This window comes from Sarcophilus harrisii, chromosome 2 (genome assembly GCF_902635505.1).
Source record: "Sarcophilus harrisii chromosome 2, mSarHar1.11, whole genome shotgun sequence".
In the NCBI taxonomy this organism is placed as follows: domain Eukaryota; kingdom Metazoa; phylum Chordata; class Mammalia; order Dasyuromorphia; family Dasyuridae; genus Sarcophilus; species Sarcophilus harrisii.
Window position 1 is genome coordinate 340,405,298 of NC_045427.1, and position 15,361 is coordinate 340,420,658.

General features: G+C 36.0%; 1 protein-coding gene across 10 annotated transcripts in view; it reads right to left on the reverse strand.

Annotated features, from left to right (window-relative positions):
* Positions 1–15,361, reverse strand: part of SAMD4A (sterile alpha motif domain containing 4A) — a 332,472-nt gene that overhangs the window by 20,674 nt on the left and 296,437 nt on the right. For 9 of the 10 annotated variants that reach the window (XR_004232060.1, XR_004232059.1, XM_031952983.1 and 6 more), the window contains one exon: positions 3,362–3,445. Coding sequence is in view for 7 of the 10 variants with exons in the window: in XM_031952983.1 (XP_031808843.1) it covers positions 3,362–3,445 (84 nt within the window). In the remaining 3 variants the exon portion in view is untranslated. Of the gene's footprint in view, positions 1–1,903; positions 2,036–3,361; positions 3,446–15,361 lie in introns of all 10 variants that reach the window. The other variant, XR_004232061.1, reaches the window with a different exon arrangement.

Sequence of the window (15,361 nt, forward strand, 5' to 3'; positions counted from 1 at the left end):
TTGATTTTTGAGACATAAATGCTCATATTGAATTATTTATTAAATAATTCACTCTTTTGTGTGAGCAAGTTAGAGGTGGTTTCTAACTTGAATTCCATTGTTATCGATAGACTATCAATTATATTTAGAGTTTTTTAGTTTTCTCTTTCTTCATGGGACAGAGCTTCAAGGTAATACTTACTGGCCTTATAGAGACCAAAGGGTAGGAATAAACTCTTCCTCTTGCCTTCTGAATAATATCAAACAAGAGCAGCAGCTTCTAAGAAGCAGCCACTTCTTAGGCTGATAAGAAAATCTTTTGTTTCTATTCTATTGTTAAGCCTAAATTCTGAAAGTAAAAGAAAGTGTTGGTTTCCAGGGCTCCTAGAGAATTCTCTACAAATGGTCCACAGCATTCAAGGGACATTGGGAGAGTAGTAAAGGGAAAGCCCCAGAATAATTCCTGAATCCCAATTTTAACAATTTATATTTTCCATCTCCATAAACCATGAATAGAAATACTCATCACTAGGCAAATGGTCAAGAGATAACCAGCAGGAACAAGGGAGAATGGGAAAAATGGTAGCTAAAAGAGAAGGAAGGGACCTGGATTATCCACAAACTGGTTAATCAGCTCCAGAATAATCAAGAGTTGACTGTAAGGGTCTTTATATATTATAAATGAACTTCAACTTTCAAAATGACAGTTTGTCTGGCCTTGGATAATGATACTCTAGCAACAGAGAAGCTGAATTTAGGTCTTTCTTTAACACTCAGAGCTATTAAAGAAAAGAACACCTAATAATGACTGTTTCTTAATCACAAGGAACAATAACAGCCTAGCCTATGAAATGTTCCAGGACTGCTTCTCCTCCCATAGCCTTCACTTCCCTTTCCTGATGATTCTTAACTTGGAAAAAGTGAAAAGGAAGAGGAGGAAGAGGAGGAAGAAGAGGAAGGAAACAAGAAAAGATAAGATAAATTGGGATTATAAAGTAAAGAGGAAATGGGTTTAAATTGAAAGCTGAAGAGTATTGTTAGCTACATGGAGGAACTTCCTAACAACCTTAGCTACTAGGATGAATTATTGGTTGTTGAGAACTCTAAAAATGATACCATTAATTTTTGGAATAAGTGAGGGAGATTCTTGGCTAGATTAAATGAGCTGTTCCTAGCTGTTCTCTCTCCACCAAAACTGAAAGCAGTCCTTCTACAATAATCTCCAGCAAGGCAAGGGCATTATTACCTCAAAGGAGGTGGGGGAGGCATAGCCCAGAGGAAAACTATCATGGTAAGAAAGTAAACCACTCTTCCTTCCTAAGGCTGTCCTCAATTGAATTTATCATCTGAGCTTACACTATTTTTCACATGACTTCTCATGAGGAGGGGTTACTGAGCAAAATAAAAATTACAATAACTAACATTAAAATTTGTAAAATGGTCTACATACATTATCTCATTTGATCCTTACAAGAACCCTGTAAAGTAGATATTATTTTTATCCCCATTATACAGATGAGGAAACTGACTAGGAGAGGTTAAATGACATTTGAAAGAGTAGCAAAAATACTGGTTTAAAATAGTTTGCTTCAAAGTGTTTAATCAGACATCTTTTTCTTCAAAAAGAAAATGACATAGCTAATGATAATAATGCTGACAAACAAAAATACAAACAAAGTGCCAATTATCTAAGCTATAAATATAATGTTGTAAGGAAAAATCACTCCTTACTGACACTCAGATTCATATAGGAAATCATCAAAATCTGAATAAGAATTTAAGCCTTGCCTCTTTGGTCTAGGGAACTCTCTTGCCTTCAAGTGTTCCCCCTCCCATTAGAAAATGCTCCCCAACATGTTGAGCTTGAGACATTATTAAAAAATTCAGCTTGCTTTAAACAACGATAATTTAAAGAAAAACCTACCAGGTTCTTAACCCATGTTGCCTCAATATGAACTAGGGACAAAGATGTTGTGGACCCAATTCTTGCCCTGCTCTTCAGAATCATGTTGTCCCCATTATTTCCCAAGGAAGCTCTTGGCTCAGAACCAGCTCTCTGGGGGACATGAAGTCAGGATGGAGAATGAGTGTCCTACTTTAGGCACCAACGGAAAAACAGTGACTATTATTGTCTCCAAGTCTCAGTAGCTGAGATGTCTGCAGAAAAGACTCTTTAGGGTCAAGCCACATGGTCCATAGGTCAAATCCAGCTTGCTACCTGTTTTTGTACAGCCTGTAAGCTGAGTGACTTTTACATTTTAAAACTCAAAACTTCACTTAAATACAAATTTTATTTTAAAATGTAAAAAAAAACCCATTCTTAGCATGCAGGCTATACAAAAACAGGCAATGAATCTGATTTGGCCCATGGGTCAAAGTTGACCAATCTGGATTGTCTGGATATGTCTGCCATCTTCCTACCAAGAATCGAGAACTAAAGTGAATCTTTAATATTAGGGCCCCTTGACAGCCAATTATTGGACATGATGGGGGGAAATGCACCCACTGATAGTATATTAAAGTATAATGAAAGATGATGGCAGAAAAGAACATCTATTTTGCTAGCTCCACCAACCTTCCCCTTGGGAAGAAGCTATTGAGTCTGTGCTCTTGATCCATGACAACACTGACATAGCTAATGCAACCCTTTATTAAGAGGAGGTGGATGGAGGAAATGTTTACTAGGGTAGCTGTAATAGTACAGCATATGAGGTCTGACAAGTAGATGTTGGAAAGACACAGTGCATTTTGTTAGCTCTATTTATGGGCTAAAGTTCTGCATATCACACCCACCACATTGCTGACCTTCAGTTACTGAAAAATGTTAATGTGTTGCCCAAATAGAAATTTCCTTGTCAAGGATTAGAAAAGCCAGTCATTAGGCTGAAGCTTCCAGATCCACCTGAGTAATTTGGAATTTTTCAGATGTAAGACCAATAAGTTTGTTAGGATGTTTCTTTCCATTATTCACTATTGCTAGTGAAGGTCTGGCCCAAACAGGGGCCTAGAGCCTGGAATAAAAGAAACCCAATTCTGTGAAGAATTTCACAATAATACCTCTCTCTGTTTTTCCTTCCCTCTCTGGCTACTCAAGACATTAGAGCGATTTAAATTTAAGATGGATTTGGTAATCCTGGTTTGAGCTGCTGGGGAGAAGGACAATTTAGTTCTCTCAGCAATTAACTCATTTTCCAACAAAGAAAGAAGCTAAGGAACATTCCATTGGGGTGATATAATTCATTCAAACATATTGAGTCCCTTCTTCCCTCCCAACACCCTCTTCTTCCCACCCTCCTACAGGCAACTATAGCATATTTGTGACCAAAGGGTTGTCAAGTGCATTCATTCTCTCGGTCACCAGTGGATAAAGAAAGAAACTCACCCCCAAGGGCATGTTCAGTCATACTGAGGCACAAGGATTCTAGCCTGTTGTTGATGTCAGGTTCTGTCACTGGAACCTGGAACTCTGTAAAGGGCAAAGGGGTTACACATTGGTGATGAGCAATCTAATCTACTAATTACACTAATAAGTGTAAACTTATATAATGAAAAATCTTGCTTAGCCACATGGGAGCTTTTCCAGTGAAATCTTGGTGTGCATTCTCAGGGAATTATCAACTGGGGTGTTTTCAGTCTAAGCAGAGAACATATTTTTCTCCTTCATTTAAGTATGACCAAACACATTCTATTATGCACAGAAAGGTTACCACAGGCACTAGTAGGTTTAACTAGTAGGTTAAAATAAGCTGGTCACAACAGACACAACTGTTCCCTAGGACTTACCTCAAAAATGGCTTGTATCCTAGGCATTTTGCTATAGGACAAACAGGGAATGGGGATGAAGGAATTTCAATTTCAGAAAACTCCAAGGATACATATGAAGAGCTTCAGACCAATTAGGTTGTGACAATAAGCACCACACTCATTTCTATAGTACTTTAAAGTTTACAAAGCACTTTTTATTCAACAACCCTGTGAGGTAACTAGCACAAGTATTATAGTCCCTATTTTATAGTGAGAAAACTGAAGCTCAGAGAAATAATCCAATTTTAATCCTAGTATTTTGACTTCACTTCATCATTCTTACCTCTTTCACCACAAGATCAAGGATATATGTCTCACCTGCTATGGTAGGATGGTCCATTAAGATGAATGATAAAACATTGTCAACCTGAGTAAGATTAACTGAGAGTGCTTATTTAAAAAATATAATTCTCAGGAACTTTATAACAAAAAACCAACTGACCAGAAAGGGAAGGTTTGCTCAACAGAATGGGATTAAGACAAGGACTTAGTACCAAAAGTACCAGCTCTTTTTTATTATAGCTTTTTATTTACAAAACATATGCATGGGTAATTTTTCAACACTGACCCTTGAAAAACCTTCTGTTCCCAATTTTTCCCCTCTTTCCCCATAACCTCTTCCCATAGATGGCAGGTAGTCCAATACATGTTAAATAAGTTAAAGTATATGTTAAATATAATATGTGTATACATATTTACATATACAAGAAAAATCGGATTTAGAAAGAAGATAAAAATAAACTGAAAATGAAAAAATGCAAGCAGACAATAACAGAAGGAGTGGAAATGCTATGTTGTAGTACACCACTCATTTTCCATTGTTCTTTTGCTGGGTGTAGCTGATTCTCTTCATTATTGAACAATTGGAACTGATTTGTGTAATGGGCTGAGGTTTGAGTTGATGCACTGAGGTCCCAAGTACCTGAATTCCTGACTCCTGATGATTTAAAAATACGCGATCTTCACAGATTTGAATCACCTCATTATTGAAAAGAGCCACGTCCATCAGAATTGATCATATTAATATTGTTGTTGAAGTGTATAATGATCTACTGGTTCTGCTCATTTCACTTAGCATCAGTTCATGTAAGTCTCTCCAGGCTTCTCTGAAATCATGCTGCTGGTCATTTCTTACAGAACAATAATATTCCATAACATTCATGTACCACAATTTATTCAACCATTCTTCAATTGATGGACATTCATCCAATTTCCAGTTTCTAGCCACTACAAAAAGGGCTGCCACAAACATTTTTGCACATGCAGGTCCCTTTCCCTTCTTTAAGCTTTCTTTGGGATATAAGCCCGATAGGATATGCAGAATCAAAGGATATGCAGAGTTTGATAACTTTTTGAGCATAGTTCCAAATTGCTCTCCAGAATGATTGGATTCATTTGCAGTTGCACCAAGAATGTAGTAGTGTCCCAGTCCAAAGTATCTGCTTTTGATAAATCTTATTAATTTTTTAAAGTTAGCTTTAAAACTCACATGTGAGGCCTACTCCAGTCCTTTAGTTTTTGTTCCTTTTGAACTCCGTTACCCTTTTTTATTTAAGTCATGTTGCCTGTTATTGATAATTTTCTTTTCATGTAATTTCCCAATTTGATTATAAATTTCAAGAGAAGAGGCATCAAACTTCATTGATAACACTGTCTGTAGCTCCCATTCATAGTGCTCTATAGGGGAAAAGCACCTTTTATTTTTTGTTATGGGCCAGAACTCTGAAACAAGGATTCTTACTAGGTGTTAAGTCAGTGGAATTGATGAGACAATGGTTATCTAGTTTAGCCTGGTGATTAATAGTTCTTTAAGTTCAGTATGATTGATTTAATTTTACAACAAATAATGGTTTCCTAGTGATTGGTTTATACTCAGTGTAGAGCATATAAGCTGTGATAAACTCAGCCTGAGTCAGAGCCAGAGACAGAGTTAGAAGGACTCGAGAGAGACTCAGAAGGGCCAGACACAGACTAAGAAAGGACCCAGAGGCACATTCACTCCATCTTCGGTCAGGCTCTTGGTGGCTCTCCTTGGAGGCTCAGAGCCAGAGCCAGAGAATACAAGAGGACTGGAGGCAGGAGCTCAAGTTCTCAGAGACAAGGAGTGACATTCATCCCATCTCACACCACCTTGATGGCAGGGCTCTTCTTAGCTTTTCCACTGAAACCAAGACTCTGGAAGGCCTTTAAGAAAGCTAGCCTGGGCCCCAGGCAAGGAAATTAGACTGTGAAGAAGATAATAAAGAATTTGGACTTTAACACCTGGTTATTCTTGTGATGATTACTCAACTGAAACAAAGGCTGCTCCCAAAACCTCCAGAAAACCAAATAAGAACATTACAATTTTTCTTTCTATCCCTAGCACTTAGCATCTGGAGCTGGCATCTAGTAAGTGGTAATAAAGGCTCAATGGCAATATAAAGAATAATAACTTGGAAATAGTTAAGAATCAGAATCAAGGCATTCATGTATCATAACTCCAATGGACTTGATGAAAAGGTGACAGATTCAAGATGCAGAATGAGACATAGGATTTTTGGACATGAAAATGTGTGCATCTGTTTTGCTTGACTAGGCATATTCATTACAAAGGGAAAATAAATGCTTATTGATTGGTAAAAGATATTGAAAAAAGATTTATTGAGTTATATGAAGTTATATGAAGAAGAGATAGCTATAGCGGTAAAAAAAAATTGTAAGTCTCTTAATTGGGGCATGGTGATACACATCTGTAATTCCTGTTACTAGGGAGACTGAGCCAGTGGATTTCTTGAATTTGGGAGTTTTTGATCTGCAGTGGATAAGTTGATTGGGTTTCTGGTATTAAAATTGAGAGATTGGGAGGGAAAAGGAGAACCTGTCTAAAGTAAGACGTACTACCCTGTGGCCTAAAACTTCCCTGTTTTATTTTCCTTTCATTACCTATTATAGGACTTCCTTTTCTGTTTTTTTAAGGCGTCACCCTATCTTACCCTAGGCTGAAAGAGCCATGAGTCCAATCCCATTCTGATTGGCACAGGAGTTTTGACCTGTCCTAATTTCTGACTTGGACCAGTTCTCCCTTCCTTAGGCAACCTGGTTCTTCCTAGTACTTGGGATTACAGATGTGTAACACCACATCCATTTACCCTAATTTTCCTCTGCATCCCTCCATTTACCCTAATTTTCCTCTTGCATCCCTTTTAGGTATTTCTACTACTGCTTTGTACTGCCACCACAGACCACACAGGAAAATTAATTAATAAAACATTAATTAATACTTTATTAATAATAAAGTAATTAATTTAGTAAAGTAATTATTAATAAAGTAAAATACTGAGATGTAAAATGTTATTTCTTGTTAGAATCCAATTTTAAGATCTGTTTGGAAAGAAGGATTAAGTAGTACCTAAAAATGAGGATTTAAAAAATATATACATGCTAGTCATTCATGCAATCTTTATCTTCAACTACTATAAATTAATCAAAGGTATCTAAACCAAAGTACTATTATTTAATAATAATAATTACTATTTATGTAGTACTTTGCAAATTTTGCAAAGTGCTTCCATATGTTATTTGATTTGCTCCTTACAATAATCCTGCAATATAAATGCTATTATCCCCATTTTTCAAATTAGGAAACTGAGGTAGACAGAGGTTGAGCAACTTGTCTAGAGTCACATAACTAGCAATCTGAGGCAAAATTTGAAACTCAAGTTTCCAGTCGGTGCTCTATTCACTATTACCTCTATAGTTAAGTTATCTAAAGGGAAGTTCAACCACAGTAGGCATATATTTTTTAAATTCTGAGGTCATTTTCTTAAGTTGATTTCTAACAAATGAAACTAGAAGAGAATACTGTTGCTAATATCTATAACTATCAGAATGTTTCTGAGGAAGCCTTGGGGTCAAGACAAGATATAGTAGATCAAAAAGTTTGATATTCAGAGATAAGCTTGAAAGGAGATACATCCTCTTTTGGCTATTAAGAACAGTAAATCCAAAGAGAGGGGATATTTCAAGGAAAAATTAGGGGGATAAAATGGAGATCTATGTTGACTCTTGATTCTTAAGAAGAGCATTTTTGCATTGTGGTCCATCTATGTGAAAATCATGTGCATGCAAAAATTAAAAAGTCCTATAGGGCATGAAATCTATGAAACAGAAACACACACAATTTTATATATAGCTCTTTGACAAATATGAAAAAACTAGCAATTATAGCCATCCATATGCTCTTTGTAAAATTTAGTTTACTCTCCAGATATCTCCTTTAAACAAACATTGTGGAGCAATCTGGATAAATAAAGATGCTTGACATTTGGAAAGAAGTGTTTCAGCTGCAGGATTTCTTGCAACACATAGTAAATGCCATTTTTCAAGCCTGGTGTTGTGTGTTCAAAAAAAGAAGACTGGAAATTGCAGAGCTGTGCTTTCTCCAAAATCAACCAAATCTTTGTGTTGCTCTTTTAGGTTGTAAGATAGATCAGTTACTATTCACTCTTTTACCCCTCACTTCCTCCCCCTGCCCCCAGTACTTAAATGGTCAGAAAGAGGTGATATGATCATAACAACCCCCTCTTCAACTAGCTCTGAGAAGCATGAAGTCTCAGTAGAAGTCCATATGTCAAAGCGTCAGTTTCCTACTATTATGGACTTTTTAACCGTCTGTTTGACACAAAAGCAGATTCACAGCCTCTCATTGCTTTACACAAAGCAGAAAGTAGAATATCACACAACATCCATAACAAGCTGGAACCTCTTGGCTGTGGTTCTCTTGATGTGTGGGGCTCTTAATGAATGAAAGTCATTAAGAAACAGGCCAGAACTACTCCAGCCCTTCAATCTGACCACTGGGTTCAACACTAGGATATATGATATACCTCTGACACATTGGTTAGCTGTGTATTTACTAGCTATGTGACCCTGGGCAAGTCATTTAACCCTGTTGATCTCAGTTTCTTCATCTGTAAAATGAACTAGAGAAGGAAATGACAAACTATTCCAGTACTTTTGCCAAGAAAATGCCAAATTGGCATTCTGAGTCATAAAGATTTAAACATGACTGAAAAATGACTGAACAAAAACAATAACCAATACTGTCCTGTTCTGCTTGTGCCCTCCCTACGAACTTTGTTTTACTGTTTTGTGAATTTAAAAAACCTTTTAGGAAGGCTCTTTTCTTTTTTATGTTACTATCACTACTCCTTCATAACTCTCATTCCCTCAAAAGCAAAATCCTCCCCCAGTAGCAAATAATTTTATTCAAGCAAAATAAATTCATTAATTTGGCTGCATCTGAAAATGTATGTTTCATTTTGAACTTTCAGTACACTTCTCTGCTAATAGATTTAAAAAAATTAGAAAATAGAAAATAGAAAGAAATAGAAAAAAATAAAAAATAGAAATTAGAAAATAGAAAAAAATAGATTAATAAAATTAAAAAGGATTCAAGTTTCTGCAATCATGATTTTTCTTCACATTCATCAGAATTCCGAAATCTTTCAAGGTTCTTTTTTCTTTACAACGCTGTAATTCTATAGATTGTTCTATTTATTGTGCTTACATCGCTCATCATCTAACCCCAGATTTGTTTCTGTCCCTAATTTCATTTCTACTCCAATTCTATTTCTAATCCTTACCCAATTGCATTTTCTAATTCAGTTTTTAAAACTGAATTTCCATTTTTAGTCCTAATCTCTAATTCATAGAAGCAAGAGTATGCTAGTAAATGTTTTAACAACTGGCTCTCTAAAATAACATGATACACTTTTTTTAAGCTTAATCTACATTATTTACATTTTCTCCATCACTTTAAGTCTAGGACAATCATCCAAAAGAATAAAACACACCACCTCCAATTATTATTTTCCTTATTCATCATTGTCAATACAATGGGCCTCAGAGAAGTTTTAATTTGTATTTCTCTTATTATTACTGAGTTGGAGCATTTTTTCCATGCCTTTTGATAGCTTGTTTTTTTTTTTCCATTAAGACATTATTATTCATAACACTGGATATTTATCTTTTGGGGGAATGGCTCTGGTTTTTTTATTTTTGTATACTGTGTACCTCTTGGCAATTTGACTTTATCAGTGAAAATTTTCCAGTTTTCTTTCTCCTCTGGTCATAGCTGCATTAATTTTGTTTGTTCAAAACCTTTTTAACTTTATGCAATCAAAAATGTCCATTTTATGTCCTGTGATCCTTTCTGTTCCTTGTTCGATTAATGACACTTCTCTTATCCACAAGTGTGAGAGGTATTTCCTTCTCTTGCTTCTGTAATTGATAGATTCTTTAGAAGACCCAGCTTTTGGGATAACTGGAAATCAGTATGGCAGAAATTAGGCATGGACCCACACTTAACACCGTATACCAAGATAAGATCAAAATGGCTCCATGAGTTAGACATAAAGAACGAGATTATAAACAAAGTGGAGGAACATAGGATAGTTTATCTCTCAGACTTGTGGAAGAGGAAGAAATTTGTGACTAAAGACGAACTAGAGACCATTATTGATCACAAAATAGAAAATTTTGATTACATCAAATTAAAAAGCTTCTGTACAAACAAAACTAATGTAAACAATATTAGAAGGGAAGCAACAAACTGGGAAAACATCTTCACAGTTAAAGGTTCTGATAAAGGCCTCATTTCCAAAATATATAGAGAGCTGGCTAATTTATAAGAAACCAAGCCATTCTCCAATTGATAAATGGTCAAAGGACAATTTTCAGATGATGAAATTGAAATCATTACCACTCATATGAAAGAGTGTTCCAAATCATTATTAATCAGAGAAATGCAAATTAAGACAACTCTGAGATACCACTACATACCTGTCAGATTGGCTAAGATGACAGGAAAAAATAATGATGAGTGTTGGAGGGGATGTAGGAAAACTGGGACACTGATACATTGTTGGTGGAATTGTGAACGAATCCAACCATTCTGGAGAGCAATCTGGAATTATGCCCAAAAAGTTATCAAACTGTGCATACCCTTTGATCCAGCAGTGTTTCTACTGGGCTTATACCCCAAGGAGATACTAAAGAAGGGAAAAGGACCAGTATGTGCCAAAATGCTTGTGGCAGCCCTGTTTGTAGTGGCTAGAAGCTGGAAACTGAGTGGATGCCTATCAATTGGAGAAGGGTTGGGTAAATTGTGGTATATGAATGTTATGGAATATTATTGTTCTGTAAGAAATGACCAGCAAGATGAATACAGAGAAGCTTGGAGAGAATTACATGAAGTGATGCTAAGTGAAATGAGCAGAACCAAGAGATCATTATATACGTCAACGACGATACTGTATGAAGATGTAATCTGATGGAAGTGGATTTCTTTGACAAAGAGACCTAATTCAGTTTCAATTGATCAATGATGGACAGAAGCAGCTACACCCAAAGAAAGAACACTGGGAAATGAATGTAAACTGTTTGCATTTTTGTTTTTCTTCCCAGGTTATTTCTACCTTCTGAATCCAATTCTCCCTGTGCAACAAGAAAACTGTTTGGATCTGCACACATACATTGTATCTAGGATATACTAGGACATATTCAACATATATAGGATGGCTTGCCATCTAGGGGAGGGGATGGAGGGTGGGAGGGAAAAATCAGAACAGAAGTGAGTGCAAGGGATAATGTTGTAAAAAAAAATTACCCTGGCATGGATTCTGTCAATAAAAAGTTACTATTAAAAAAAAAAAAAAAAAAAAAAGAAGACCCTGCTTTGAATCAAGCTCTATCATTTACTCTCTTTGTAAACCTCCCCCTTTCCCCTCCTCCCCCCAATTACATTAGAACTTCCCTGAGGTTTCTTCTGGCTCTAAATCCTGTGATTTACTTCCTGGTCTTTTTAATTTATACTATCAGACTTACTAATATGAAGAATTAAGCTGAGGTCGGTGGATCTATTCAACCACAGATCTTGTTGTTTTATGAGCTCTTTAGTTAAGTTCCCAAGGGCAGATTAGATTGTGTCAGTAGAATAGTGCATTTTATAAAATAAATAATCATTCTGAAATTTTAAAGCTAATTCTCCAGGGGGGAGAACACATCCTGTATTTTTTAATGAATGTAACTATTCTCTGTCTGGCACTAAACTTTTTTGGGCCTTAGTTGTAGATTTATTAGATCTAACATGATTTGATCCTTTGAGTAGACTAGATTTATATTCCTTACTCATCTCAACATCTGGAGAGAAGCAAAATCACTAGGTTCCTCCTTTAGTTAGTTTGAGTAAGTTTTAGAAGCTTTCCATGCAGAAGAAGCCTAAAAATAAGCCCTACAAATTGCCTTCAAGGGGTTAGTGATCTCAGTGAAGGCTCAGGAAGGAACCTCATTATAGTAACATACAAGAAAGGGACAAGTTCTAGCCTGTTTTTTCTACAGTCCTTTGAGATGGCCAAACTGTCCTGTAATTTCATCTAAATAATTTTTAGTTTGCAGGATTCAAAATGTCCCAAGCAAATCAATTGCTCTTTGTCTGCTAGTGGTTCCCACATAGTTTTAAGATGGTTACATTAAAGAGATTGTTTTTCTAGGAGGAAGCTTATGCCTCAAATCAGACTTTTGGTATTCAACTTAAGGATGGTCATTCTGTATTCTAATATGCTATCATATTTCAGCATAAAGGTGAAAACCCCCAGTTCTGGAACATTTTAAAACACTTCTATTTGAAAGTATGAATTCTATTTTTTGGAGATATGAAATGTTAAAGCCAAAGAATAATGAATCAAGTGGAAAAATTCAAGCTGTGGAGGAGAAAACAAGCCTAATACCTAGATTATCCTTTTTTCTTGGCCATTCTTTGGTCAATGCCTAAACTGTTGTTATAGGCCCTGGCTTAATTATGAATTATTGTTGTCATAGGTAGTAGGCTAAATTACTAGTAAGAAATAATATTATGACTTCCCATTAAGATGAAGATGTGAAAAGTACTAGAATAGCCCAGCTCTCTCTCTACTCTGAAAATGTTTTAAAAAGGCACAGAAAAATAATAATCAAGAAGATCAAAGAAAGGTCAGTGAGTTGCTCCAATAAATCCAAGATTGTGGGCTGGGGGGGGGGAGAAAGAACACCAGAAGCCTGAGAGTGCTCAGAAGGGAAGCAGAAGCCAGCAAAATCTCAAGTAAATAGGCTCAAAAGGCAGTGGGACTTTGGTCTTGACCTGTCTGAGAAGCAGAGGCAAGGAGACAGGCCAGAAATTGTATCAGCATCGCAGGGAATTGTAGGAGACTTGGGATCTTTGTTACTATCTTTGGCACAATGTAACACTTGACCAGAGTAGTGTTTGGGCATAGTATTTGAGCAGCTAGGAGACCTGAGACCAACACATGGTGACTGATATCAAATGCTGCAGAAGTCAGTGAGAATTAGGATTGAGAAAAGATAGTATTGTCTTTTTCCTTTTTTTCCCCCATGCATTTTATTAATAGCTTTTTTTATTGACAGAACATATGCATGGGTAATTTTTCAACATTGTCTCTTGCAATCACTTCTATTCCAACTTTTCCCTTCCTTCCCTTCACCCCTCTCCCTTAGATGGCAGGCAGTTTCATACATGTTAAGTATGTTATAGCGTATCTTAAATATAACAAGTGTACAAATTTATATAGTTCTCTTGTTGCACAAGAAAAATCTAATTTAGAAAGGTAAAAATAACCTGGGAAAAAACCAGAAATGCAAGCAGTCCACATTCATTTCCCAGTGTTCTTTCTCTGGGTGTATACAGCTGGTTTATCACTGTTCATCACTGATCAATTGGAACTGAATTGGATCTTCTCATTGCCGAAGTTATTTGATAGTATTCTCTTTTCAAGGAATCTTCTGACATGGCAGTCAGTACTTTGTCCAATGTACTGTGTTTTTTGTCAAAAATCATAGATTAGTAATATCACTAAGACTCTTGATAATGTCATGAAAAGCTGTGAATTATAGGTGCCAATTTGGAGATCATGTTTGTGGCATTAAATTCTAGATCAAATTCCATACCATAATTTTATAATTCGTATTTTCCCCCAATTTTACATGATTTTCAAAACTTATGAACTTACTAATGCCTCCAACAAACTCAAAGAGCCAAAGGAAGAAGTTCATATAGTTAGTACCTTAAGAAAGATAGTTAATACCTTATCAAAAAAAACCTCAGGATCACAGGAGTCATCCAGTCTAAGCTGTACTTGAAAAGTCTCTTCAATACTCCTAACAAGGAATATATTATTCCCTCTACAATATTCCTGACAAGCTTCTGTCCTGCTGGTGGGGAGTTGAGAGTATGAATCAGCTTTAAATAGATTATGTCAGGCTAACAGTGTTTGAAACTGTACAAAAGTTTTTGAGTAAAATTATTTATAAATGGAGAGATGCACACTGGGGATCTATCCCTCATCCATTCTTCCTGATGTGTTTCTGAGAATGTTGTTTTATGGCTGGAGGAGGGAGAAAGAAGCATAGTCTTCAGCACACAGCATAGGGTTTGCTGAAGGCAACAAGGTGGTACAGTGGATAGAGCCACAAACCTAGAGCTACAAATCCGTGGGTTCAAATCTAGCCTCAGATTCTTATTAGCTATGTGGTCCTGGATATGTCATTTAACCTCTGTCTCCCTCAGTCTCCGCATTTCTAAAATGGGGATGATAATAGTACCTACCTCACAGGGTTGTTGTATGTAAAATGTCTAGGCCTGTAATAGGTGTCACATATATGATATTTTACATTTTATATTATTACATTTGATGGAAAGAAGGTATGAATACTTATCATTTTTGCCTGCCTCCTGAGTTCTTTTGAACATGGGTCTATGATAAAACAACATCTACTTATCTTCCTAACCAAAACATTAGTGGGATCATAACTCTTTCCATATAAGATAATGTACCTTCCAAGTTCTATGTGAATAATCAGTGCTGAAGAATATGAGGAGAAATCTTTAAATATTTCCTACTAAGAAAATGTACAAGGAGAAATGTGTACAAACAAAAGAATTCACTAATTAAGAAATATACTTAGAACTTCTAACTCTTAGCATCTGTGCTGCAGAGAAACAGTGATCTTTTTCTCTCATCACAGGAATTTTCGTTCATTTTATTGCAGTTTTACAATAGTTCAATTAATGAAAAATGAAGAAAAAAAAAATGAAGAGAGAAGTCTGGTAAAGCTGGAAAAAATGGAAATAGTATTTTGATCAGAATACTGGTAAGCTGGGATGTATAACAACAGTTATACTGAAAATATTTTTCAATGAATGATTAAGATTAGTCTAGGGGGGGCAATTAGGAAGTGAAGTAGATATAGAGCACCATCCTTACAGTCAGGAAGACCTTAGTTCAAATCTGGCTTCACTCAACACTTACTAACTGTATGATCCTGGGCAAGTCATTCAAACCTAATTACCTCATAGTATCTTCCAGCCACACACCTGCACCCCACGCTCCTCACCAAAAACCCCCCCAAAAAACAAACCCACAACAAAAAAAACCAATCAACCCAACAAACAATAAAGATTAAACTCAGAAGACATATAAATTATATTCCATTGAGGCAGAGAGGCAATTTAGTGCTTTTTAATATTTTCATCAATAATCTGAAT